Source organism: Muntiacus reevesi, chromosome 6 (genome assembly GCF_963930625.1).
Source record: "Muntiacus reevesi chromosome 6, mMunRee1.1, whole genome shotgun sequence".
NCBI classification, from domain to species: domain Eukaryota; kingdom Metazoa; phylum Chordata; class Mammalia; order Artiodactyla; family Cervidae; genus Muntiacus; species Muntiacus reevesi.
Window position 1 is genome coordinate 62,119,552 of NC_089254.1, and position 26,248 is coordinate 62,145,799.

The 26,248-nt window shown below is 47.4% G+C and overlaps 1 protein-coding gene across 2 annotated transcripts in view; it reads right to left on the reverse strand.

Moving 5' to 3' along the window:
• MINDY4 (MINDY lysine 48 deubiquitinase 4) overlaps window positions 1–26,248 on the reverse strand; it is a 112,420-nt gene that overhangs the window by 58,663 nt on the left and 27,509 nt on the right. For both annotated transcript variants that reach the window (XM_065938924.1, XM_065938925.1), the window contains exon 6: window positions 3,299–3,357. In XM_065938924.1, the coding sequence (XP_065794996.1) occupies window positions 3,299–3,357 (59 nt within the window). The remainder of the gene's footprint in view (window positions 1–3,298; window positions 3,358–26,248) is intronic.

Sequence of the window (26,248 nt, forward strand, 5' to 3'; positions counted from 1 at the left end):
AGGAAAGGTAAAAGGGAGGACAGTGGGCAGCTTTTCAAAGATCAAAACTGAGAAAGTTCACTAAGGTATGGAGATGTGTGATTAATTCAACCCTAGGCATCTAAGGCCCAAAAACAGAGGAGGAGAGGAACTGAGTGATTCCACCAGGCCTCAGCAATGCCTCAGCCCGGACTGCTTCTGGGAGGCCCAGAGAGGGCAGGATTTAAGCCTATTTGGAGGCTGCTGTTTAGTCTGGGATGTCCCAAAGGGAACCAGGGCTGAAACGTGCTCTGCTCAAGCCCATGAACTAAGTCTAAGGATGGAGGCTGGGGGCTCACGGGAAGCTGACTGGGTGGAGCCCACAGAAGGAGGCGGCCTTGGCCTCTGCCAGGAGGCAGTTGGCGCCTGCACAGGGAACTGGTTCAGGACAGCTAGGCAGGCGCAGATGTGGCGGGATCGCCGTGCAGGGGACAACAAAGCACTCTGGCATGACATGTTGGCCATGCAGACAAACCCAGCTGCAAATGCTGATGGTTTTCAGTTGCTATTTTTAAGGCCCGGTGTAAATGTCTGGTCGAAAGAAAGCAAGGGATTTTATTTCCCATACCATTTAACTTACTCTTTGGAAAAAGAAAACATATACATAACCTCAGAAGTACTTAATAGAGGCCTGTCTTTTTCCAGGTCCCCACTCAGTATTTCCCATTGACTACAAGACATCTTCTGCTGGAAGTGCCCCAATGCTCCAGACTCAGGAATCTCAGCACTGAACCCCTCCAGGCTTCTATTTTGATTACAGAATCCATCTCCCCAGCCCTCCACCAGGGACCCAGGCCAAAACCTCAACCCTCTCCCACAGAGCACACTGCTCTAGCCTCCAGGTTATCCTGCCCCCAAAATGCCTCATAACACTGCCCACCTCCCACACTTTCCCTCTCCACTTTTATAGCAACGTGCCACTATTTTTCTATTTGCTCATCAAGCACTTTACTGAACACCCATGATGTGCCACTGGGTATGTGGGACAGAAGAGGTCCAGAGATGATGAAAACACCATCCCTGCCTTCAAGGAGCTCACTAACTAAAGAGGGGGACAGAAACCTAAACAAATAACATGATGTCAGTGCTAAAATGGAGATTAGGGCAAAGGTTCTAAGAGCAGAGAGGAAGAGACAAGTAATCCTGCCTACAGGGTCAGAAAAGCTTCACATAAATGGTAAATACTTGAGCAGGGTCTTGAAATACCCAGAGGATTTCCCCAGATAGGACAGGGGCTCAGTCACCTCTTTTCTAGACTATTCCAAGAGCCCCCCCACCAGTCTCCCAAAATCCAGGCTTTACCCCTAAAACTCATCCTCCACCCACATCCAGAGACGGCCTCAAACATCATTCATTTCACATCTCTGCTTAATAAGTCCTTGTCCATCCTTCAAAGCCCAGTCTAAATGATATCCACTGTGGAACCCACCACAGACTTGGCTAAATCGCCTCTTGAAGCAGTGAAGAGCTGCTGGTCATTTACTTTGGTGTGGTTTTCAGAAAACACCTCTCTTCCTTCATCCTACCCAACTCCGCCCTCCAGGAAAGCAAGAGCACTTTTCATCACCTCCGTCCATGTTCAACAGTCCTGTTTGTGCCCGGACATGTAAAAGCTAACCAAAGTGGGCAGAAGTGAACCCAAGAAAGATGAACTAGGGTGAGGAAGGGAATGCTGTCCCTCTAAACAAACTGCATTCCTTGTTTCTGGTTGACCCACCCCAAACTTCTCCTCCACTCTCTCTGGGTAACTGGGTTCCATAAGAGGACTCTGGGCCTCTGATCTTTTATCTCAGTGTCCTCCTCTAAATCGTTAGCTGAGCCACCAGCAAAGAGAGGCTGGCCTCCCTCTGGAAAACCACACACACTTCAAAGAGCTGGGTTCTGAGAGAATTGCTAAAAGCCTTCCTCCCAGCAGAAGCCCTCTGGGTTCTGAGGGCCGGGAACCGCTTCACTTTACATCCAGACAGGAGTGGCTTTCATTAGAAAACCTTAGAATGCTTTACAGAAAGGTTTCAGATGCCAGTGTTTTCTGGCTCCATGCTTCATTCTGCACAGCCCTGTGCCCAGTGAAATCTGCCCCTTCCTGGGTGGGCCAACGATCCCACCAGCCATTCCTGTGAGGAACGGTTACCTCTGAAGAAAACTAAGTAGAATAAACAAACCCCCTGCTTCCATCACTTGGAGGCCAGTCCCTGCCTTTCAACTTCATCAAAGCAAACCATCAGACAGCCTGTCTCACACCAGGCACTTCTAAAGGGCAAGCTGCTTTCTTCCTTCGTGTAAAAGGGAGTGCTTAAAAGGAGAGGAAAAGGATGTGAGTAGCTCCCAGCCCTTGTATGCCAAAATGGTCCAGAAGGTATCAATACATTGCCGGCTTCCAGGAGAAGAGCAAAGGTCAATGGCACTCAAGCCTCGTCCTTTCATGTCTGGTCCTTGGTTGTCATCCTTTATTCTATTCCCGGCTTTTGCCAAGGCCTGCAAACATATTAATCTTTGGGGAATAGAGAATTCCAGAAAGAGGAAAAATGGTGGCTTCAAAGAGAAAGAGTGGATGGACAAGTTCCTGTCTAGATCTTACAGAGGAGGTACTCAGATGCACACACAGGTGGAAGGGCATGATGCACCCCACGATTTGTATTTTACACTTCAGTGAGGTGGTGTGTGTTAGTCGCAAAGTCGTGTACAACTCGTTGCGACCCAATGAACTGTGGCTTCCCGGGCTCCTCTGTCCATGGGATTTCCCAGGCAAGAACAGTGGCGTGGGTTGTCATGTCCTCCTCCAGGGGATCTTCGTGACCCAGGGATTGAACCCAGGTCTCCTGCATTGCAGGCAGATTCTTTACCATCTGAGCCACCAGGGAAGCCTCAAGGATATGTGGGTAACAACTTTTAAAGGATGGGCTTCTCCAGGCAGAGATGTACTAATATTTCAACTGCGCACTGTCTTCTAGAGACTTTTATAGGTTCTGAGAAGCCCTAAAAGAACCCCCAAATGCAGAAAATGCTACTCTGCCCCCTCTCTCCCAGTGTAGATCTAGAAGTGTAGATTTCTAGATTTCTCCAGGTGAGACGGGCAGTGGAAGATGGATTTGGACATCAACCAAAAAAGAGAGAAACCTGCTCTACTCTCTCGGCCAGTCCCTCCTTCCCAAGGTCAGGTGGGAGAAAAGGAGCCCCGCCCCAGCCAGCAGAAAGCCCCACCACCCACTACCTCCCAGACAGACCAAATGAAGACCACTGGACCCTATTGAGCAAGCACAGAGGCCCCAGTGGTACCTACCAAGCTGCAACACCTCCAGATCACCTTCGACCTTGTTGGACACTGACAACTGATTTTTCCTAGAGGAAAAAAAAAAGGGAAATGTCAATGCAGCATAGGAGAATATCAGAGAAATGCAAACAACAGAGAAGAACAGGAGGAGTGCCGGCTGGGCCTTCAGGAGGGGGGTTCTCTCCAGACCTGGCCCTGCCTCTCTGTGTGTGCCATCTACCAGCACTCTACCTTGCTGAGCCACAGGGTCCACGTCAGATGGGATCAAATCACTTCTGGGGCGCTTCTCAGTTGTGCACACACACAAACACACCCCGGCCAAGACAGGATGAGAGACCCTGTAGTCTGACACTTGCCAAGAGCTGAATGCAAGCAATGTTGCTGACGCCACTGTAATACTGCTGGGAAACCCTCGCACGTGCACATGCACACACGCACACACACGAATCAAGTTCCTGCAATCACTGCACAGATTTTCTTATCTCATTTTTTTGTTTGTTTCCTTTCTCCCAGCTTTCTTGTAAAGCTATCAGCAGCCATTTCTCAGAAATCTCTAGAATGCACCAGACAGAATACCTTCTGTGATTCTGACTAGTAGATTTAGGGATGTGCACACAGAGCCTTCTTTAAACAGCCCACCTGTATTTCAGCTCTCTTTAGATTTTCTTTTCCTTCAGCATGCTTCATGTGAACTAAAGTAAAATCTTTTTTTAAAATGTATTAAAAAATAACAGCATTACATCACCCTCTTGAAAAATCCATTTACTATGTTAAAAATGACAGCTCTTTTGAACATAGCATTGAAATGTATTTTCCTCCAACATCCTTGCAGGATAAGATATGATTGAAGTAACAATCGTAATCTTGCCACAGTAGGTTCTATTGAATTGGTTTCCTCCTGAAGATGCATGAAGGGGTGCTGAGTGGAAGACCGCAGAGGACGCACAGTACTGAATCCCCCAGCACTACCGCTTCGGACCCCAGGGTTCCTGTCTCTGGCGCTGGAACACAGAGCACCTCCCCATCCTTCCCAGGCAGCCCTGAGCCTCTCGCGTCCCCCTCCACTCAGCGAAGCCCACTTTCCTCAATTCGAAACCACAAAATTCCAGGCTACCAGGGTTCTGCAAGCCTTCTTGTGGGGAATGGTGAAAGAACAAGTTAACTTGGAAAGAAGAGCTAAGACACGGAGGGGCAGCAAGCAGAAGGACGTGGTGAGGAGGGTGCGGTTAAAAGAGAGGCTGTGCCCCCGCCCCACCCCTACCCCGCCCCCGCCACAGCGCCCAGCAATGAAGAGCTGTGTTTTCATCAGACACCTCCGCCGACCCCACCTCCCCCAACCACCGGCGCTGCAAGGGAAGGCAAGGACCCAAGTCCCACTTCTTCTATCCCCTCTGTCACCATTTCATCCGGAGACTAAGGCGCTGTACCTCAGTGTCCCGGTCTGAAAAACCAGGACTTGGGTGCAGGTGCTGGATGGCCTCTAAGAGCCACCTTGAACCGTTCTGAGCTGGAAATGTCAGGAGGAAAGATGCCTCTGGACCATTCCACTGCCAGCATCTCTCTGGTACCCATCTCTGCTCTCTGCCTCTCACAGCCCTCTAACTGGTTTCCTGACCCCAGGGTGATGCCCTACCTGGTGCTGGCCTCACATCTTCATGAGTATCAAAGGCATCTTTCCATAAAGAAAGTCTGACCATGCCACGGCCTGGCTGAAATTCTTCAAAAGTTCACCATCATCATTATCATCAACGGTCATCTTATTTATAAAAATGATGGCAATTATAACAGCAGATGCGTTCTGATTTCTTTGACTGTTGCAGCATCAAAAGTTATCTGCTCCTCAGAAGAGCCTTATGAAGTGGTCAGTGCACTGAGTCTCAAAGAGGTCCAGTAATCTCCCCAGAGTTACAGCAAGTAGTGGCAGGACAGAAATATAAACCCAGGCAATGACACTGTCAACTAAAAAAAAAAAAAGCACAATGTGAGGGTTGCAAGTTTTATTGGGGACAATATGATGTCTACAGCCTGGAAGATAGCTTCTCAGGTGGCTCTGAAAGACTGTTCCAAAGAGGTAGAGGGAAAAGACAGTATATATGTGATTTTGGAAAAGGGGGAGTACATGCAGTCAAGCACATACTTTTTTTGTAGAAAGTTTCTGCTGATCTCATGAAGCTTCGGGTAGTCACAAGAAACAACCATCACCAGGAAGAATTTTAGTCCTTTTCTAGATATGAGGAGATACAAGAACTGGGCTCATAAACTCCGCCCTGAGAATATCTAACTATCTAAAGACGTGTCCTGCCAGTTTCTCAGAGTACAGAGTATCTCACTCTTCATCCTGAACTCCTTTAGGGAGGTGTTACAAGTCAGCAGCTGCAGCAGCACAAAATTTAATCCTTGTGGAATTAGATGCCAAGCACCCACGCTAAGTTCCAATTCATGGTTGACAACGCCAAAGATAATGGCAGCAAACACGACATATACTGCTTGCTCATAAAACAAGACCCAAGCCCATTAGTGTGCCCGCTGGGCTGCTTGTGACCTGGCCACCTACCACCCCAGCACCACCTGCCTCTGCACCCTCCCACTCCACCTGCATATCCTCCGTGCTAACTTCTCAGCCCACACTGCTACACCTTTGCACAAGCTGTTCATTCCTACTAGAATATCCTTTGGCAAACTCACACTCATCCTTTTCAGCCCAGTTGGAATGCTACCTTCTTCTCAACTCCAAAGCGTGCATGTATTCGTTTCTTCACGCAGTCACCTAGCAAGCGTGTGGCAGATATTCAGTAGGTCTGTCTCCCTGCCCCAATGAGACCCAGTTGTGTACAATAAACATACACAAGTTGCAATATGACATGGCACAGTAGGCTGAATAATGGCCCCCAGAGATATTCACATCCTAATCCCTGGAAATGGAAAATGGTAACTGATATGGCAAAAAGAACTTGCCAAAGAGATTAAGTTAAAGATCTTGAAACGGAAGAAAGCATCCTGGATTATCCAGGTAGGGCCAACCTAATTACAAGTGTCCTTATAAGAGGGAGGCAGAAGGAGATTGGACACAGCAGCGGACAGGTAGGATGATAATGGAAACAGAAGTTGAAACGATGCACTTTCAAGATAGAGGAAGGGGCCATAAGCAAAGAAATGAAGGTGGCCATGAGGAGCTGAAAAAGACAAGGAAACAGATTCTAGCTGTTAAACAGCTAGCCCTGCCAACACCTTGGCTTTAACACAGCGGAACTGATTTCAGACTTCAGTCTTTCAGAACAGCGAGACAATAAATTCATGTTGCTTTAAGTCACTGTATTACTGGGTGATTTGCTGGAGCAGCCGTGGGAAACTAATACGTACAGAGAGAGAAACACCAAGGAGGGACAATGGACTACAGATTCTCTTGATGGCCTCTGTGTCCTGCGTGCCCTGCACCTAGTCGCTGCTCCAAAAATGGGGCCAAATACCAGAATGACCCTCACACAAGCTAGGCGGCTCACACGGTCACTCAATTTAGAGGTGCCAGAGCCAGGGCTCAAACCCAGGCCGCTGGCTCCAAATGCTCTTTTGCTCTTTCTTGTATTTGGTGCCTCCTTTCCCTGCCCAGAACCCTGTGGACCAGGGTTCTGCCTGTGGACCAGAAGACAAAACCTACAGCCCCGAAGTGGTCACCTTGGCTCCCAAGCGCGAAGCCACAGGAGCACGCAGACTGGCAGGAGCCACGGGGAAAGGGCAGGGATGATGTTCCCGCCGTGCAGGGCACAGCTGGGCCTCTTCCCGGTCATGAGACTTCCACCCTGAGGCCATCCATCAGCCACGAGAGTCGGGCTCAGATGCTGTGTGCCACTTCCCATAAATCTCTTCACCAGCGGAGACTTCAGTCGTGCTCACACTTAGGGAATGTGCTATTGTTCCTTTCATGTGTCCCTTTGTGGCATAAGCATAACACAGTTGAAAAGGTCAGTTTAAAGGCATGTTCTTGCCTTTGAGTGAAAACTATTATAAGCAACAATGACAAAAAGATAAATCAAGGATTCAAAACACTTGAATCAAGGATAAATCAAGGATTCAGACAAGTGTCAAAGTGTGCATCTAATAAATCTAGGGGAGCCAGGCTGGAAACACCCACTTGCCTGCTGGAACCAAGGCCTCCGTTTTCCAGCCAAGACCCTCTGTGGGCTCCATACTCCCCACCCCCAGGAGGGGCAAAGGCTATGGCACTGCAGGTATTCAGGGCTACAAAGAGCCAGGACTCAATCCCTGGATAACTGGGTCTTGGGTAGGTAGAAAGAGCCACTCAGAGACCAGAGTTTTTGCCCTTGATCCCCCAACTCTGAGTGACCCCTAGGCAAGACACTCACCTCTTCAGGCATCAGACATCTCAGTTATACCTTGGAGAAAGCCTGAGCATGGCTGTGGAACATGGCCAGGTGGGCAGGCTCTGAGAGGACAGACATGCCCAGCTCATGCTATTCTTGAAGATGTTCAACTGCTTTTGCACCGAACACTCAGGATAGTTCACCAGCTCTTAGCATAAAAACAGACAAGGAGCTGTTCTTTCCCCTGTGTTTGATACTGGATACTTGACTAAATTAGTTATGATTATAAAAGAAAGCTGTCCCATGAGAAGAAACACATTGATCACTTACTATATATTCTATTTGATGAAAACATGGAACCCAGTGTGAATTGATCCCACTCATGTTGCTTCCCTGGTAGCTCAGATGGTAAAGAATCTGCCTGCAATGCAGGAGACCTTGGTTCAATCCCTGGGTCAGGAAGATCCTCTGGTGAAGGCAATGGCAACCCACTCCAGTATTTTTGCCTAGAGAATTCCATGGATAGAACATGGGGTCGCAAAGAGTTCGACAAGCAACTAACACAACAACATGTTGCACAAGAATCCAGAATGTAAGAAATTTACATAAAACTTCCCAGCACACCTCACTGAAGCAATGTAAAATTATCTGGAGAGACACTTCTACAAAGCAAGTCACACAAGCTTGCCCAGGAAAGAGAGATTTTTTAAGTCCCAACTAAAAATATGCTTAAAACAAACAAACAAAAAAAACTTAAATATATGAGATGATCCACCATAAGTAAAAGTCAACTGACACAACAAGTAGGACTCTCAAGAACTTGAGATAACAGAACAACAATCTAAAAGAGGCTGTAATTAGAAAGAGTAGGGGAACATTTTTAAAAGGAATGGAAATTATACGAAAAGAAACAGACACTATAAGAAAAAGATGGGCTACTCTGACAAGCAAATATAGTCATGAAAAATGAGAAAACTTGGGGCATACAATGATGGTGATGGATAATACCATACAAATACATATTCTGTTTTAAATCCATGAGTCTGCTAATAGAGGAGGAAGGAGGGGCAAAGGCAGGTAACAGAAAGCTCTATGAAACATGCCACCTAGTAAATGGGAAAGGAATGATAAAATGACAAAACAGGAAATCACCATTTTTTACATTTCTAATATGGGAAAAGATCATCAATGGATATTCAAACCATGGGTTAAGAGGTTTTTGAGGCACAGAATATTCACATGGTCTGAAAGTTAGAGTCCTTATTAATTGCAAAGGGGAAGACTGCCTTTATGATAACAGAGAGATTGGCAGAAAACCTAGAGGACTAATACAACTTAGCATCGCATCACCAAAAATAAACTGACATCATGTGCTCCTGACGTTAAGTAATGGGAAGTATACAGCATCACATAAGTATTGTCCTTAACCAAAAACTGTTTAACATAAACCCAATAATGAAACAGACAGATCTAAAATGTGGTCATTCTATGAGACAAGAGCCTATATTCATCATGAAAAATTGAAAAGAGACAGAAATTATTTGAGATTGAAAGAGATTAGAGAGACATGGCAACCAAATATAGGTGAACCTTAAATGGATCCTGGGTTGAAAAACTAAAGCCCAAAGAACATTTTGGAGCCATCTGGGAGAAATTTGATCATGGGCTTTACTTTAGTGGATGTTACTGAGTCAATGTGAAATTTCTCGGTTGTGATACTGGTGCTATGGTTATATTCTTGTCCTTAGGAGATGCAAACTGAAATATTTAAGGGTGAAATGCCATAATATCTGAATCTCAGTTTCAAATCAACCAGCAAAAATATTTGTGGATAAGGGAAGAAGAGGAGACAGAAAACAAATCCAAAAAAATCTTAGAATTACAGAAGGTAGGTTTCTTTCAACTTTTCTATGGGCTAGAACATTTTTACGGGTGGGGGAAAACTGTTGAAAAACTTAAAAAAGGAGATTAGATACAATGAAGAGATAATAAATTACTAGGAACAATGAGATGACATTTATTCAGAATGCAGCTCAATCAGAGGTCAAATATATGAAAGAACAAATAAGAGACATGGAGGGAAAAAAATTTTAAGCCTAATATACATCTAAAAGGAGATCCAAGGACTCCCCTGGTGGTACAGTGGTTAAGACTCTATACTCCCACGGCAGGGGGCACAAGTTCAATCCCTGCTTGGGGACCTAAGATCCCACTTGATGCGTGGTGCAGCCAAAAAATTAATTAGTTAAAGTAAAAAAAAAGGAGTTCCAGAAAGAAAGCATAAAGAGAATATGAAAAAGGAAATTATTAAAAAGATAACTGCTAAGAATCTACCAGACATGAATCCTCAGAGAAACATAATAAATTTCAAACAGTACACATGAAAATAAATGCACACCTAGACACGTCATCTTGAAACTACCAGAATACTAAAGACAATGAGAAAAACCTTAGAGAAGGGTAGATTATCTATAAGCAACAATTACTTTAACAAAAAACATCTTTAGTATTAAAAATATTAAAGGTAAGGACAAAATGAAAACATTTTCAGACAAAGACTAAAAATGTTAACCATCATAGACCTTCACTGAATGAACGACTAAGAGACTTACTGCAGGAGAAGAAAACTGAACCCAGAGGGAAAGAGCAGGATGCACGCAATGGCAGAAAAGAAATCTGTGAACATTTAGATAAACCTAAATGAGAGCTGACAATAACAACTAATCTAGAGAAAGCTTTTAAAAACAAAGGGATAATACTAGACAATAATAAACAGGGAACCTGGGAGGGGGAAATGATCAGAATTAAAGCTTTCTAAAATCCTTGCATTTTTTTGAGGGAGCAGAGATACTGATTAAACTGAAAACTTTAAGTCATCTCAGCTAACACATAGCAATTACTCTGCCAGATGTTAGTCTCAGCACTTGATGTATTAACTTGTTGAGTTCTCACCACAAATGTTTGAAGTAGGACAATTATTAACCATTTTACAGAGGTTCATGTTGGGCTAAATTTTCATGTTGAATTCCTCCTTTTGTTATTCTGTAAAAAGTAGGTTTATCACTTATAATGCTTTTTATCCTATTTTGATTTTTATCCAATAGTGTTTAGCTACATTAGCTTTTAAATGGTTGGCATGCAAGTGATATGTTTTTTCCCATTTCTCCATGCTTAGTTATTCTCCTTTTCTCCACATGTATCATATGAAGTACCATGTTGCTAATTTAAAAAATCGATTTGAGTGTCTTTGTCTTTTAACTGGAGAGTTTAATTTGTTCACCTTCAATATAATTATTGTTATACTTGAATTCATTTGTCCTGTTATATTTTACACTTTTCTTTTGCCATACTTGTACTTTCTTTGTTTTCTTCTTTAAAATAAAAAATCAGCCATTTTAAAGTGAACAATCCAGTGGTATATAAGGCACTCACAAATCTGTGTAACCACCACCTCTTGGTAAAGAATGTGCCTGCAATGCAGGAGACCTGGGTTAGGATCCCTGGGCTGGGAAGATCCCCTGGAGAAGGGAAAGGCTACCCACTCCAGTATTCCTGTCCTCCCAACAGTGACTCTGCACAGTCCTGGCACTTAAAGGCTCTTATTAAAGACTGAACTTCGGAAGGGGTTAGCCTTGGTGAGGGGGATCCCTGAGGGCAAGCCAATATAAAAAGAACTTTAAAAAAAAGTTCTCCATAGAAGAAAAGATCTCTTCTTTCGATTTTCCTGCTGTTTCTTTCTGGCTTCCCAGAGAGGCTCAGCCAAGCTCCCCCAGAAGAAGGCGCAAGGTGCAGGATCATGGTGAGTTAGACTTGGAAGGCGCTTGGGTAGTAACCTGGCATAACCTTTGGACTTACAGATGAGGAAACAGTGCTCTGGAGTAAGGGGGCTCCGCCAGTGTCTCCACCTTCCGGGTGCTCAGCCCGAGGGATCCACGGCCCAGCCTCGGAAAGAGCTCCACCTTCCTGGGCCGCCACATCCACAGGCGTTTTTAAAATTAAGCCGTCAAAGAACAAGAGGTCTCATCAACGGCTGGGTTATCAAGAAGTCATCATGTGTACACATCTCAGCTTTATACCCGGCAGTTGTCAGTTCTCCAACTGTTGACCTTCAACATATAAAAGGAATCTTTTTTTTCCCCTCTCTTTTCTCTTACGGATGTGGAAAACCTGACTAGAACTGCCTGGTCTGACATTTCCTGTGAGAAAGCACTCTGCTTGGATACTGTGAAAGCAATCTGCCTTAACAATTCAGTCCAAATAAATTATCTTCCTGAAACGAGTGAATGACTTTAATTGGGAATTGGGCTGCATACCCAAGACTCTCTCATCCGGGCTGGACAAAGGTGGGACAAAGATAGGGATCGCCTGGTGAGAACGGACTGGGAGGGGGGTCCCCAATGGCCCTGTGTCCTCCTGGAAAAGCCATCGGCTCAGCCCATTGAGCTGGAGAGAACACACGTACTCTCCACCTCCTGAACCATTGTTCTTTGGGGGGTGAAGATCTCTCAGTTCAACTATCTTTCTGTGTGCGCCCCTCCCCACAGGCTCTGGCACACACACCCTTGGCCAGAAGCGTGCAGAGCCAGAGCAAGATCCAAAACCAAGTCCGACAGTTCTCCTTCCCTGAGCTGGGCTGGATTCTGGCACATTCCAGGAGCAGAGAAGAAATTAACCCCGGGTCACCAAGGCATCAGACTGGGAGGGTTCCTCAAGGGCACACAATTCACAAAACAAAACTGTACCAGCTGCGACCTTCCTTCAAGTTATTCTCCCAATTTGGCACAAGGCCTCGACATACAACTAGTCTTCAACGGATGCTCCCTCTGAAATCCAAGGGGGTATCCGGAGTAGCCAGTGCCTTGTCCAGGGGATCTTCCAGACCCAGGGATTGAACCCGGGTCTTCCGCATTACAGGATTCTTTACCGTCTGAATTCTTTACCAGGGAAGCCTCACCCAGCTAAGGCTCATGCCTCTGTAAGGGCTGGAAACGCTAACTCAGACCAACTAATCTAACCCTGCCACCCTGTCAGGGGTGGGAAGGGGAGGGAGAGCTTTTACTAATACCTAGAACCCCTGTGTAGTGGGCAAAGCCAGAAACAGAATGTTAGGCTCCAGATTCTCACCACAGTTCATTTTCATCTATCCCATGTTGGATGTTGGAGGCACCAACTGTGTTTTCTAAAGACCCAAAATGCACTGGGTCCGGTGGTCGCTCTCCCCTTAATGAATGCACGCTAGCAAGATTTGTGGCTCTCCCAACTCCTATCTGCCTGCCCTTCTCCCAGGCTGCAGTTTCCTGGGTGTGGCTGAACTCAGCTCCACAAGGTGACTGGTGCTGAGGGGCAGGCATTTGCTCAACAGGCAGTGAAAAAGTGGGTAGAGAGGAGGTGGCTCCAGGGGAAGAAAAATATCCTCTTGAAGGACAAGTGGTCTCCCCGGAGTACAGCTCTGGGATGCGGCCAGATCACTGAGTAATCACTCATTCACCACCCGCACTGTGCAGCTAGCTCACCAGGCAGAGTGCCGCCAGCCCGTGACCCTACCTCCCCTTGCTCCCACCTCCACCCCTCTGCCCACCAGCACGAGGCCGTGTGGCTCCGCCAAGCCCAACCATTGTGGAATGCTTCTTATTGTTGTTTAGTCACTAAGGTATGTCCTACTTTTTGCGACCCCACAGACTACAGCCCTCCAGGCTCCTTTGTCCATGGGATTCTCCAGGCAAGAATACTGGAGTGGGTTGCCATTTCCTCCTCCAGGGGATCTTCCCGACCCAGGGAACAAACCCGCGTCTCCTGCATTGGCAGGCGGGTTCTTACCTCTGAGCCACCTGGGAAGACCCCGTGGGATGCTGGAAGAGCCCAATCACCAGGGCTGATGTGGTACCTGGCCCACACCAGGAGCCTCGCCCCTCCCACCAGGGGCCCCAGACTGCGCACCCAGCAGGTGGGGTCACTAAGGCTGTCTCTGATTAGGGCTCCCGACAGCGGAGTGAAGACCTGAGGGGATGATTCTGTCAGAGACAGATCCCCCAACCCTGCCCTCCCCAAGACTCGTGTGACAGCCCAGGATGGAAAGGACTGCCTCTACGACCTTGGCCCTGTCCCAGGAAGTCTAAAGTCACACTTGGAGTTATAAAAGGGAAGGTTCCAAAGTGTGCCTGAGAGGCATTACATAAGAGTTGCCGCCGGTCTCCATCGTGGATTGGAAAGCTGTGCGGAGATGTTTACTTAGCTGCTAAGAGAAGCTGCTTTTTGGCACCAGGACTGCTCTTTACTGTCCGAATAAAGGACAACACACCCCGGGAAGGAGCTGTCCCAATGACCGAGGCTGACTTTTTCCGAGTCCCATTAAATGTTAAACCCACTTGAGTTCTGTTTGGTAAAATAGGCCAGAGGGTGGCTTAAAACAACTTCTGGGGTGAAATATTTTAATTTTGAACTCACAAAACGTTTCCCTGCGTTAAGCATTAATAAAAGGGCCTAACGCAGCAAGTTTGAAACAACACTGTCTGGGCCCAAGGTTAACTTCATATCGACCCAGAGGAATCGGGTGGAGAGGGAGGTGGGAGGGGGGATCGGGATGGGGAATACATGTAACTCCATGGCTGATTCATGTCAATGTATGACAAAAACCACTGCAATGTTGCGAAGTAATTAGCCGCCAACCAATAAAAATAAATGAAAAAAAAAAAGGAAAAAAAAATAAAAAGAAGAGAGGGAGGCAAAAAATTGGTCCTAGAGCAAAAATTGGTAAAACAAAAACCAGAATGAACTTTAAGTTTGATCTTTCTATTAAAAATGGCAAAAGATTAATTTAAAAAAAAAGAAAGAAAGAAACTGGGGTTCACTTACTTTTAGAAAAGGTGAGGAGGTGCACACTTGAATGACACCTTTTTTCTGGAGCTCCTGTCTTTCCCCAAGCAGATGTGGATGAATCCTCCCTTGCCCTGAGCTTCCACTGTCCTTTCTGTGACAGTCTGAGGGTTCTAATTTTTGTCCTTTCAATAAGTGTTTATTTGGGTGCTTATTTCTGCTTTACCAAGCACAGTTTTTTATTTATTTCTGACAAACAGCTTTGCTGCATGGAAGCAGCAAAGGGACGTTTTAGCCCTATTTTCAAAAATGAGGACACTGAGGTTTGGAAAGGTAGAAATATTCCAACACAGATCAGTCCTTGGCACACAGGTCTGTGACCAAATGGGGGCCATAGGTAACAATACAGTGAATCTTTCCTTAGGCTTAATTTGTTCATTTCAAAGCTGGGACTTTTCTTTCAAGATTGGATATATATTTAAATTTTACAGAATTGTTCTAATGTTCTTACTTAGCAAGAAAAATAAATAATAATAACCTGAAGAGTGTCTGATTTCAGTTCAGTTCAGTCGCTCACTCATGTCCGACTCTTTGCGACCCCATGGACTGCAGCTCACCAGGCATCCCTGTCCATCACCAACTTCTGGAGCTTGCTCAAACTCATGTCCATTGAGTCAGTGATGCCATCTAACCATCTCATCCTCTGTCGTCCCCTTCTCCTCCTGCCTTCACTCTTTCCCAGCATCAGGGTCTTTTCAAATGAGTCAGTTCTTCACATCAGGTGGCCAAAGTATTGGAGCTTCAGCTTCAGCATCAGTCCTTCCAATGAATATTCAGGGCTGATTTCCTTTAGGATGGACTGGTTGGATCTCCTTGCAGTCTCTCAAGAGTCTGCAAGAGTCTCTCAAGGGACTCTCAAGAGTCTTCTCCAACACCAGAGTTCAAAAGCATCAATTTTTCAGAGCTCAGGTTTCTTTAGAGCCCAACTCTCACATCCATATATGACTATTAGAAAAACCATAGCTTTGACTACACAGACCTTTGTTGGCAAAGTAATGTGTCTGATTTACCATGAAGTTACTGCGACTTAAGCTTCAGGGATCCTCTTGCACAGGCCCTGTTACGAGGTCCTAGTGTTGGCACAGTCTTCTATTTTTGTCAAATTTGCAAAAATGAGGTAGGTGTATGCTCTTTATCTTCAAGAGACACCCAAACTGTGAAAGTTTCAGACACACCGTGTCTGGATCTGAACATGAACCCAGGCAGTTTGTTTCGGCATTTTTGTTTGTATTTTGCTAATCCATGAACCCCACCCAGAGATGACCCATCCTACCAGTAGATGCCCCAGCGTCTCCTCCACCCCAGGCACCCTGTGAGTGTCTTGTCCAAGTTCATACAGAGCTTTCTGTACCCAGCCAAGACTGGCTCCTGAAGCCCCTCTTTCTTCCACCCCACGCTGTCCCATCACACACACAAAAAAGGAATCTCCAGGAAATTTTGACCTACTCCAAAAACACAGAAGACTCATTGTTTTATGGGTCTTTCTTAGAAAAAGGAGAAAGGGATGCTGTTTAGATCCAAGTGAGCTTTGCAAACTTAGAACATTACACCACTCAAACACATAAAACTGGAGAGCTATGGAATTTCCCTAGGTGAGCCAGTCCCCAATCAGGACACGCACACCCTGGACTAAAATTAGCCATGTCCCTGAGCCAGCTCGGCCGCCTCCCTGTGCCTCTCCAGGCAGTGTCTGCACTTGATGTGGAGGGTGAGGGTCCTCAGATACCAAGAAGAGTGTGACAGCCCTTGCTCTCCCCTCTTAGGGTTCCCACCCCTGCTTCCCAGGAGGGTTCCCAGAATTCATCATGGGGGGCTCACAGGTGGAGAGCCTGGGAGGCATGGGTATTCAGTGGGAGGTGGGACACTGATAAACACAGCTGCTCAAAGGTGGGGAATCTGTGCTGGAACTTTCCATGAGCCCCAAAGTGGGGGGTGCAAAGGATCCCCCTCATACAGAAGTCAGGAAGTAGAGACTCTGGATTTTAGCACAGGGCAAGTATTCCTTCCCAGATCCTTAAGCTGTAACAATATTCCATGAGAGTTTGCAAGAAGGAAAAAAAAAAAATCAAAGCAGCACATTCTCTTTTCTCCTTGATAGTGAAACTTCTGCAGAAGTGGAATGAAGAAGCCCTTTGGCAAGGCTCTGGCTCCCTCGGTTTCTAGGGATCTAAATGCGAATAACATACCACGCAGGAGACTGAAAACACACGCCCTGCAAAGCCCTCCGGAGTCCTGCTCCTCCAGGCGGCCACACCCTTCTGCAGGAGTGACCTGGCCCCCGGCAGGGTGGACGTGCAAGGACTTACAGACTGCAGCCTCTGCTGGGCTGCGTGGGTGAGAAATGGTCCCATAAGCACGGCTAACAGGAAGAGCATTGACCAGATGTGGCTGGAGCCTTTTCCAGGACAAACAGAAAAACCAGATGAAGCAGCTGGACCCATGTCGGGCAGTCTCCTGTTGGAAATGTCACGTTGAGCCTCACAGTGTGGGTGCAATCAAAGGATCGTAAGTTTTGAGAAAACATCCAGAAGGTCCTGAAAGGGAAGATGTGGCCAGTTTGTACTGTGGGCGTGCAGATTCCAGGTCCAGCAGTGTGGGTGAGGGAAGATGGATGTGGGAAGGGAGCTAAGAGTGGGCTTCCCAGTGCCACACAGGACGACAACAATGGAGGCTGCTTTCTGTGCGTCTGGAAAACATATTCAAGTTTTGTTTCTGTCACAGTCACTGGTTCCTTGGAGATCAAAGGACTTGAGGATGCCCATAAGAAACAAGAAGAAGCTGAGTTAGGGTGTTCCCTCCGTGTCTCCTAGGCTCGCCTTGGGTCTATACTATCACCTACCCAGATTCCAGCATCTAATGACCCTATTACATTCTTCGTGATCTTTACTGAGAGATAAAAAATAGATCCCACTGACTATTCATTTTTCCTATTTGTTCCATACATATTTTCCCTTTTTATTTTGAAAAATGTTAAACCTACGGGAAAATTGAAAGAATGAATACAATAACATCAGTATACTATTCACTAACAGTAACAAATTGTTAATATTTTGCGGTATTTGCTCTCTCTCTCCAAACACACACACATATGTACACACTTTTTTTTTTTTTTTTTGCTGGCTGGGCTATCTGAAAGCAAGTTGCAGATATTACTATAGTCTTAATTCCTAAGAACAAGAACAGTCTCCTGCAAAATCCACTTTGGGTTTATTTGTATGACAACACTTTTTAAAACCAGAATCTTTGTTTAAGCTCTCCCAGGTTCCTGCATCTGATAAGTCTATCCTTTTGGAGTTATTTTCTTTAAAAAGAATCATAAATTAGTCATGATGTCTTTAATAGGCCAGATCTGTTTTTGATTTTTGTCTAACATGGATACTTTCAACTTCTCTTTTCTTCTTTTAATACACTGTGGGAGGTGAGGCTCTGGGTTGTAGAGTGGTGTGGATGGATTTCCTTGGCAGCTTCTGGCACTGGTTCCTAGACACTTGTTGAAATGTCCTTATAAGTTCATCTGCCCTCTGCATAGTAGCTTCTGGAACAGGAACACTCAATGTGTCATTGCTCCATGAGGAGGTGAGTAAAAAAATGAGGCAGCCTTGCAAAAGAGCCTCCAGTCCTCAGATGAGCTGTTGCTGTTGCTCAGTTGCTAAGTCATATCTGACTCTTTGCAGGCTTCACTGTCCTTCACTGTCTCCTGGAGTTGCTCAAACTCATGTCCATCAAGTCGGTGACACTATCCAACCATCTCATCCTCTGTGGCCCCCTTCTCCTCCCACCCTGAATCTTTCCCAGCATCAGAGTCCTTTTCGGTTTGGTTTCCATCAGTGACTTTTTGAGTTTGCTCCATTTTTCTTCCTTACTCAAAATAAGAAGGGGGAAGGTCAAACAAAGTGAACTGGGATCAAAGGAAACACTGTCATCACTTACAGGAGCTCCATCCTCCATCAGGGACTTCCGGTTGCTGTTCACTCCCTTACAGAATCTAACGGAGCCTAGGGCCCTGAGCAGCAGCCTTGAGAGCAGGGACCACAGCTGTGTGGGCCAAGCAAGGGCAGTTCACTGTGCCAGCCCACTCTCCAGGCCCGGCCTCGGGAGAGCTTCTGGAAAAGAGAACGGTGTGCACGCAGCTCCCCTGGGTCCTCAGTGCACGGGGAGTCCACCCCCTACAGAAAAGGGACTGCCCTAAACCCGGGTCTGGGACCCCAACCCATGCTCCAAGCCTCAGCATCCTTGACTGTGACCCACACAACAGGACTGAACATTGCTCTTTGACCATCACCGTCGTGCATAATCTGCCTCTCATCTCTCACTTCCCATCCTTGTCTTACAAAATGCCCATTTATTCAGGAATACGTCCATCCATTTGAGACACAGGGCATTTGGGGTAACTAAATAGTCGGCAAGAACATAGGTGTTTATTAATTATTGTAGGCCCAACATTTTACATACATTATTTCTCTGACACTTCACAATATAAAAATTACATAAACATAAAAGTAGGTACCCCGTCCCATTTTTAAGATGAAGAAATGAAGTTGTAATGATTTTTTTTAAAACACACACGCACACACCATCTTACTAAGAGGTAGATCCCTCCAGTTCTAAATCTTGGGCCCTTTCAACCCACCATGCTGAGTTGCCAAATATATTCTAGATGGAGAGTCCCATTGCACAGTCTCAGAATACAATAAAATGCTATGTTTCCCAAATAGCAGTCCTCAGTAACTTAACAAAGCTTTGCTTAATTGGGATACATTTCAAAGAACCCAAAAACTCTGCTGAGCAGAATTGGCTCTTTCACTGAGGATTTAAAAGGTACTCTGGGAACTTGTAATGCCCTGGGCCCGTCATTATGGACATCAATTATCATCATGGAGCGTGGCAGAAAATGAATCTGGCTACTGTGGCCGCTGCTCGCTCCCAGCCTGCCCCAGCAAGCGCTTCCTGCCTCCTTGGGGTCTCTGTGAACCATCAGCCTCTCCCCTCTGGTGCTGGCACCTAGCCCTTGGCTTACAGACGTGCTCACATCTCTCCGTCCTTGAGACAAAGACTCTGCTCCCTAGCCCTCTCCCCTTTTGAACTGCCATCCTGCCCTACCTTCCCATCCCCTCTAACTTCTTTGAAAAGCCCCATGTTCTCATGTGTGTCCTCACCCCGCTGCAGGAGACCTTCTGTCCCGTCCCTACTGAAGGTGCTCTCTCCGAAACCACTCCATCACCAGTCCCAGTGACCTTCCCAAATTCCCAGCCAAGGGCTCGAAGCTGCCCACAACCTCCCACTTCTTGCAGACCCTGTTTTCCCTCACCTCTGGAGTCCTTCTCCGCTCCGACCGCTCCTCTTCCTTACCACACCAAACATGTGCTTCTCCCACTGCAGGACTCTGACCCTGGCACCTTTATCCTAGACCCTTGGACATGACCACCCGCTCCAAGGACTTCGGCTCTCAGCCCCTCCCAGACACCCCTCTCTCAGTCCCTCGGAACTGTCTTTCTGCCTCACTCCTGACTGTGGAAACAAGAGCCCCACTGGACATCTCCAGGAACAGCCTCCTCCTCCGCTTCCTGACCCAGTGCCTCCCCCATCGAGTCCCCTCTCCCTGCCGTCTGCATGCCTGGCCTCCCGAGCCCTCCAGGCCTACAACCTCCCTGCACGCCAAGTCCCAAGGACTCCCCTCCCAGGTCCCCTCCTCCTCGCCCCTCTGTACAGTTCGGTCAGGGCCCACCACACCTTCTGTCAGGCTCCTGCTCCCGGTCACCCTTCTTAGTCCTGCAGCACCCCCAGGCTAATCTTCCTGAAGTACAGCTCTAACTAGTTAAAAAAAAAAAAAACCACCACCACCACCACCTAACTAAAAACGCCAGAGGACTTTCTGTTTCTCTCTACTGCTCTTTAGCCTGGCTCTCGAGCACCATCCAGTCTTTCAGCCTTCTCTCATCCCGGTTCCCACACATGCCCTGGGTTCCAGCTATACCACCTCACCCGCCTCCTCACACTTGCTCACACTGGCCTCTCAGCTTGACATGCACCCGCTCCCTGAATCGCCAGACCAGCCCTCTCAGTCCTTGCCCAGGTCAGCTCCCCATCAGTCCTTCCTCAGACAGCAGCCTCAGGATAGGGGTTAAGATTGAGGTGCCTAGCGCCAGACTGCCTGCAAGTACTCAGGCTGGTTAGTCATTCTGTGCCTCAGTATTTCCACCTGTAAAATGGGACTGATAACCCTCCTAGTACTGTCAGAATTAAATGAGGTGATACATCGAACGCTCTTACAATCTTACAACAGAATAAGTATTCGATAGATATCAACAACTTAATTATCCCTAAAACAATACACACTCCAGCTCCAGACCTGTCCCCTTCTCACTTTCTTTCTTTTTTTTTCAATTCTGTGGAACAGTTATGTGTATGGATGTCTCAGTCTCTTTGGGGCAAGAACCACATCTTCAGCATCTCTCTCCCCAACACTATTCGAACAAGCAAGAGGCGCTCCATAAACACTTTGTTGAACTGAATAAAATTAAATAACAGGTATTTTGATAGAGATCAAGGACTGTTTACTCTATTGGGAAGCGGCCCTACTTCTGAGGGACCCATGGCCGCGAAACTGGCCTCAACAGGAAATGGAAGGAATCCCATGGCTTTAGTAACTTCTTGTGGAATGAGCAGAGAAAACAAAATAGAATTTTCTGGAATGAGGCACACACACGGAATTCAGCTATACAGGAAACCAACCCGGCGGGTCATCTCTGTGATTTGCAGAACTCTGCCCCGAATGCCCCTGATAGAACTCAGCCTCAGAGGCCATCTTTTCAAGGTGGTGGCAGCAGCCCAAGTGAATCACGGCCACCATTTAGGAAAAGCAGCTGAGGGCCTCACGAGGGAAGGTTCCAGCCAGCAGGATGGAGCGGGCTTTGGCAGGGGAAAGACTTCAGCTCTTTTCCCCAGGCCCCAAGGTACCAGCCAACCCTATCAGAGTTATACTCAGGGTGGGAACAAGGATGCCCATTTTTGTCCTAAATCAATGCCCTTTCCCAATCCTTTGGAAAGTTCCAAGTTTAGGCTCTTTCTCCATGAGCCACATCCATGTATGTGCACCATACATGCACATCAACCAAAAATATCGCGAATGCAGTAGAACACAATGCAGGCCCCAGGAAAAAAAGGAGGGGCTGAGGAAGATCCAGGGAGCCGCTTCAGTCTTTAGGAATGAGATCCCAAGGACATGAGCAAACTTCTCCCCCTAAAATCTCAGGAGGAAGGTATAGAAAAGAGATGAGTATGTCAGGCATTGTAGTGAGGCCCTTGGCTGGCCCCCAACTGGTCTATCCCAGCCCTGCTCTGCCTCCAAGGCCTGGCCCAGGACAGCCCCCTCCTCTAAGATCGTATGGCACCTCAGGGGCACCATTCATCTGGCTCTGGGACAGATGCTGCCTCCTATTTTTAGGTGACCTCCCTGCTTGCTAAACCACTAGTCCCACTCTCCTACGTGTCTGCTGAGCTCCCCAAGGCAAAGCCTATCATTTAGCTCCATCCGATACATTTGGAACAATTCTGAACAAAATTGAGGGAGGCACAGACAACTCACCTCCATACTCAGATGGCTGACAATCCAGCAGCAGAAACATAGGAGTCTGTCAGCTCCCTCCAGTGTGACATGTGCTGTGAAAGGTATGAGAAGGGGCTCATGTCCAGGTATAGCAGGGAAGAGATCAGAAAGGCTTCCTAAAGAAGGCAACGTTCAAGATGACTTCCATACGGGACATCACAGTTGTAATGGGCTGTGCTGGTAGGTTGGTGAGTTGATGTGTTGGTGAGTTAGATAGTTGGTTGATTGGTTTGTTGGATGGATGGTTAGTTACATGAATATATGAATAAGAAATTAAGGAGTGAATGAAAGCCACCAAGTGAACCTGAAAATAAAGTTTGGATTGTTCCAATTCTATTAAAGATGATCAACTTAAGTTTCGTGACATTGTCCCAAACAAATCAGCATGATTTTCCCTTTCATTCTCCTTATGATGCACATGCTCTCTTTTGCTCAGTATAGATTTCAAGGTCCAGGGATATAGCTAGGAAAACAATGACAACAAAGAAATACAGCCCACTCCAACCTCAGAGTTCATGGAAGTAAAAATGAGTTATCAATCATTGTGCTCTATCAATGATTATCCATGATACTAAGGAGTAGAAGGGAAGCAGCCAGACTATGGGCCAGGCTGGAATTAGGTACCTAGGATGCAAAATTTAAGGAGGCACTCAGTCTCAAGTTGATGGAGGTGACTACGCCACAGGTGAAACACCTTAAGAGTGAGTGCCTCCTTAAATTTCACTCGGATACCTCTCTGGCTTCATTCTCATCCTGACTTTGTTGCTGATCTCTGTATGGACCTCTCTCTGGTTCTGGTAGCCAGGGTCTGCTGGAAGATAGCTCATAGACCAGCCTATAACGTCTTGGAGTAAGGAAAGAAATGCAGCCAGGAAATAGTTTCCATATACCTCCTCTGCTGACATTCATCTCCCCCAAATTATTCCTGAGCATTAATGGCCTCTTTCCATCTAGCAGTAGCAGCTTCCACTGCATGGAATATCTTTCTGTCCATGTGCCATGGACCCGGGCCTGGGGCAGAGCTGGCAAGGCTCAGGCGTGGGCAGAGGCGGCTCTCAGAGCTGCCATTCTGATGTCCAGAGATGGACAAAATGAGACCATTCCTCCTTCCAAGGAGGGGGTGGAACCTCTCTTCCCTCTTTAGCCACACTTTCTTGATCTCAAAGGAAATTTGAATCATGAGAAGTCTCTTTGCCCTGGGGGATGCATTGGATCAAAGAAACTCAGAAATCCCAGAAGTGAAGGTATGTGGCAGCTTTAATTACCGCACAGGGGAAGAGCGTCAACCCCGCTCATGGAGGACTCCAAGTGGCCCCTAATGTGTGCTAGAGTCGGTTCTCATGTTTACTCTCCTGCGCAGTACTAGGGAGAAGCCAGCATTCGGAGGAGACAGAAGTGGCATTCCACTGGGGGTTGGGGGATGCACGTGTAGTGTCAATGTTGGGCAAGAGGTGGGAAGGAGAACCTGCTGGGCACAGGGACCAATGGCGGGTGTGAAGGGCAGCCGTGCCCCCCCAGAAGACTGGTCCCCGGGGCCAGCATGAAGGGGAAGCTGCACAGCATAGGGGCCCCAGGCAGGCCACCTGTCTACACGGGGCTTCTGGCCCACAGGAAAGCAATTGTGTGTGATCTATGTTTCAAGAGTCAGCTAATTTCAAACCTCCTTAGTCCGACATAAAGTCCAAATAATGTGCAGAGACAAATGAAAGTGGGATTCTCTCCATGACTCGTCCCAGGCAGTACAGATGTTGTCAGACTTGGAATCCTCGGATAGAGGGAACAGTCAATAAACCGCAAACGCCACATCCTCTGCTCAGCCTCTGCCAGGCCCCAGAAGGCAACATTTGCTCCCTCTCACGACACAAACAGGCCTGGGCTCATGATCTGGAGCCTGGGCGGGGTGAGAACCGGAGGGACTGGATCTCATTCATCTGTCTCCCACCCAAGTGTGCTGTCATCCTCATCGGTAGGGGCCTGGGGAGAGTCACACAACAGGGCCACCCAAAGTCTCTGGGGGTCCTGAAGATTGATGCGGGTCTGCTGCCACCTACTGTCCATTTTCCTGCAAAACCAGAAAACTGGACGGGGCACACCCAATGTCGGTAGTTGAATCCCTGAACTGACTACTGGCTTTGACAGAGGTGGGGACACTGATGCTGTGGTGGGGCAGTGGCTGTGCCCAGGCTGCAGAGACCCACGCAGAACACGGCAGGCTAATCACAGCTACTCCTCACCCAGTGTTACTAGTTCACCATGAGGTTTTTGCATTAAATGCAGCCTCTTCAAGCCCAAGGCTGCCCTGCCCTGTCAACAGAGCCCCCACCTGCTTCTGGATCTTCCACTCTTCTGTGAGGACCACAGTTAAGCACCCGATTACACAAAGCATGGGCTTCAGAGCAACCAGCCATCTCATCCTCTCACATCCCCAGTGCCAGATTTGGACACCAAGAAAGCTCAAAGCCACCTCCTGTCTGAGACAGCAGAGCATTGCTCAGCTATGATGCCAGTGATGGGTTAACACGGTGCTCTCACAATAAGAGCTGAGGGGGTCTCGATGGGAGGGGCTGTCTGCGTGCCTATATCAGGTTTCACTCCAGCCTGCCCCTCTGGGGTCTGTCTCCTCACCTGTAAACGACCCCTGTTTGGCCTGCCTCACCAGGGCATCCTATGCACCAGAGGGGAGAGCCATGAGCAAGCTTTGGAAATGTCTATTTCCATTATCCCACTGGGAGCTGGGGGAGCATAGAAGGAATCATGAGGACTGACATGGAAGATGCAAGGAGTCCCTTGCCTGGTCACCCCCATCCCAGGTGCTGTCCATGTTGGCTGCTAACAGCTCACAGCTGCACCCTTTGCCAGAGACCAATCCTTCATAAAAGTCAGCCAGGAGGTGGCATGCTGCCCCCCAGCATGGGCCACCCATAGCCAATGGCTGACACAAGAAAAATAGGCCCTCTCCTGGCTTAAAGGTGGAAGTGGCTCTGGGTCAGTCCACACTCTCATCTCCCTGTGGGAGGAGCCTGCCCCCCCAACATCCTCCCCTGCCCTTGCATGTGTCCCTCACTGCCTTTCTCCTGAGGGCACACTCCCGATAGATTACATGTGCCTGACCCTCCATCTCAGGCTTAGCTTCCAGGACACTGGTTCTCCAAACTCGGCCTGCAGCCCATCACCTGGAGGGCTTGTTAAAATACACTACCGGGTTTCACCTCCAAAGTTCCAATTCCGCAGGTCACACAAGTTGTGTTTCTAACGCATTCCCAGGCGATGCACGTGCTCCTGGTCCAGGGATCAGAGTCTGAGAATAGCTATTCTTGGGACTTTGACCTAAGATAGAAATCATTCAACAAGTAACAGGCAAAGGGGCTGGAGGTGTCAGGATTAAACCATGTAGCACTCAGCCTGCCTCCCAGTCAAAACCCTGCAGCTGGAACAGGAGATCACCATGCCTCCAGCAACAGAACCCCATGCTAGGGGCTGGAGGAGAATCTGGGTTGCCAAGTCCTGCCTGTATCATTTTACAAGAGATCAGAGGAGCCCACAGTCCAGGAGGGACTCCCAAGGCACAGAAATCCAGTTTGTACGCTCATTCTCTACACAAGGTGAACATCAGGGGGTCAGTCAAAAAGCCTGTGATTCCTGGATCTCAGACAAAGTGGAAGTTTGAACTGGACACAGACAAGGCCATGTGTAAATGGAGGATGAGGGGATGTCAGGGACTGTGGTGGCTGTTGTTGTCACTAAATTGTGTCTGATTCTTTGCAACCCCAGGACGGATAGCCCACCAGGCTCCTCTGTCCATGGGATTTCCCAAGCAAGAATACTGGAGTGGGTTGCCAGTTCCTTCTCCAGGTGATCTTCCCAACCCAGGGATCGAACCCATGTCTCCTGCATTAGCAAGCGGATTCTTTACCACTGAGCCACCAGGGAAGTCCTCAGAGATGGAGACGACCCTAAAGAGCAGTCCATCCAATCCCTTCCCTTACAGACAGGAGCACAGAGGCCCGGAAAGGGCTGGAGATCTGACCAAAGCAGACCTTCTACCTGCAAACACAGGGAAAATAAGTGCTCGATTTAAAGGCAAGACAACTGCTTTTACTGTCCTCAGAGAAGAGCTGTGAGCAATCCTATTACATGGCCTCTAGTAATAGTCCTGGTGTG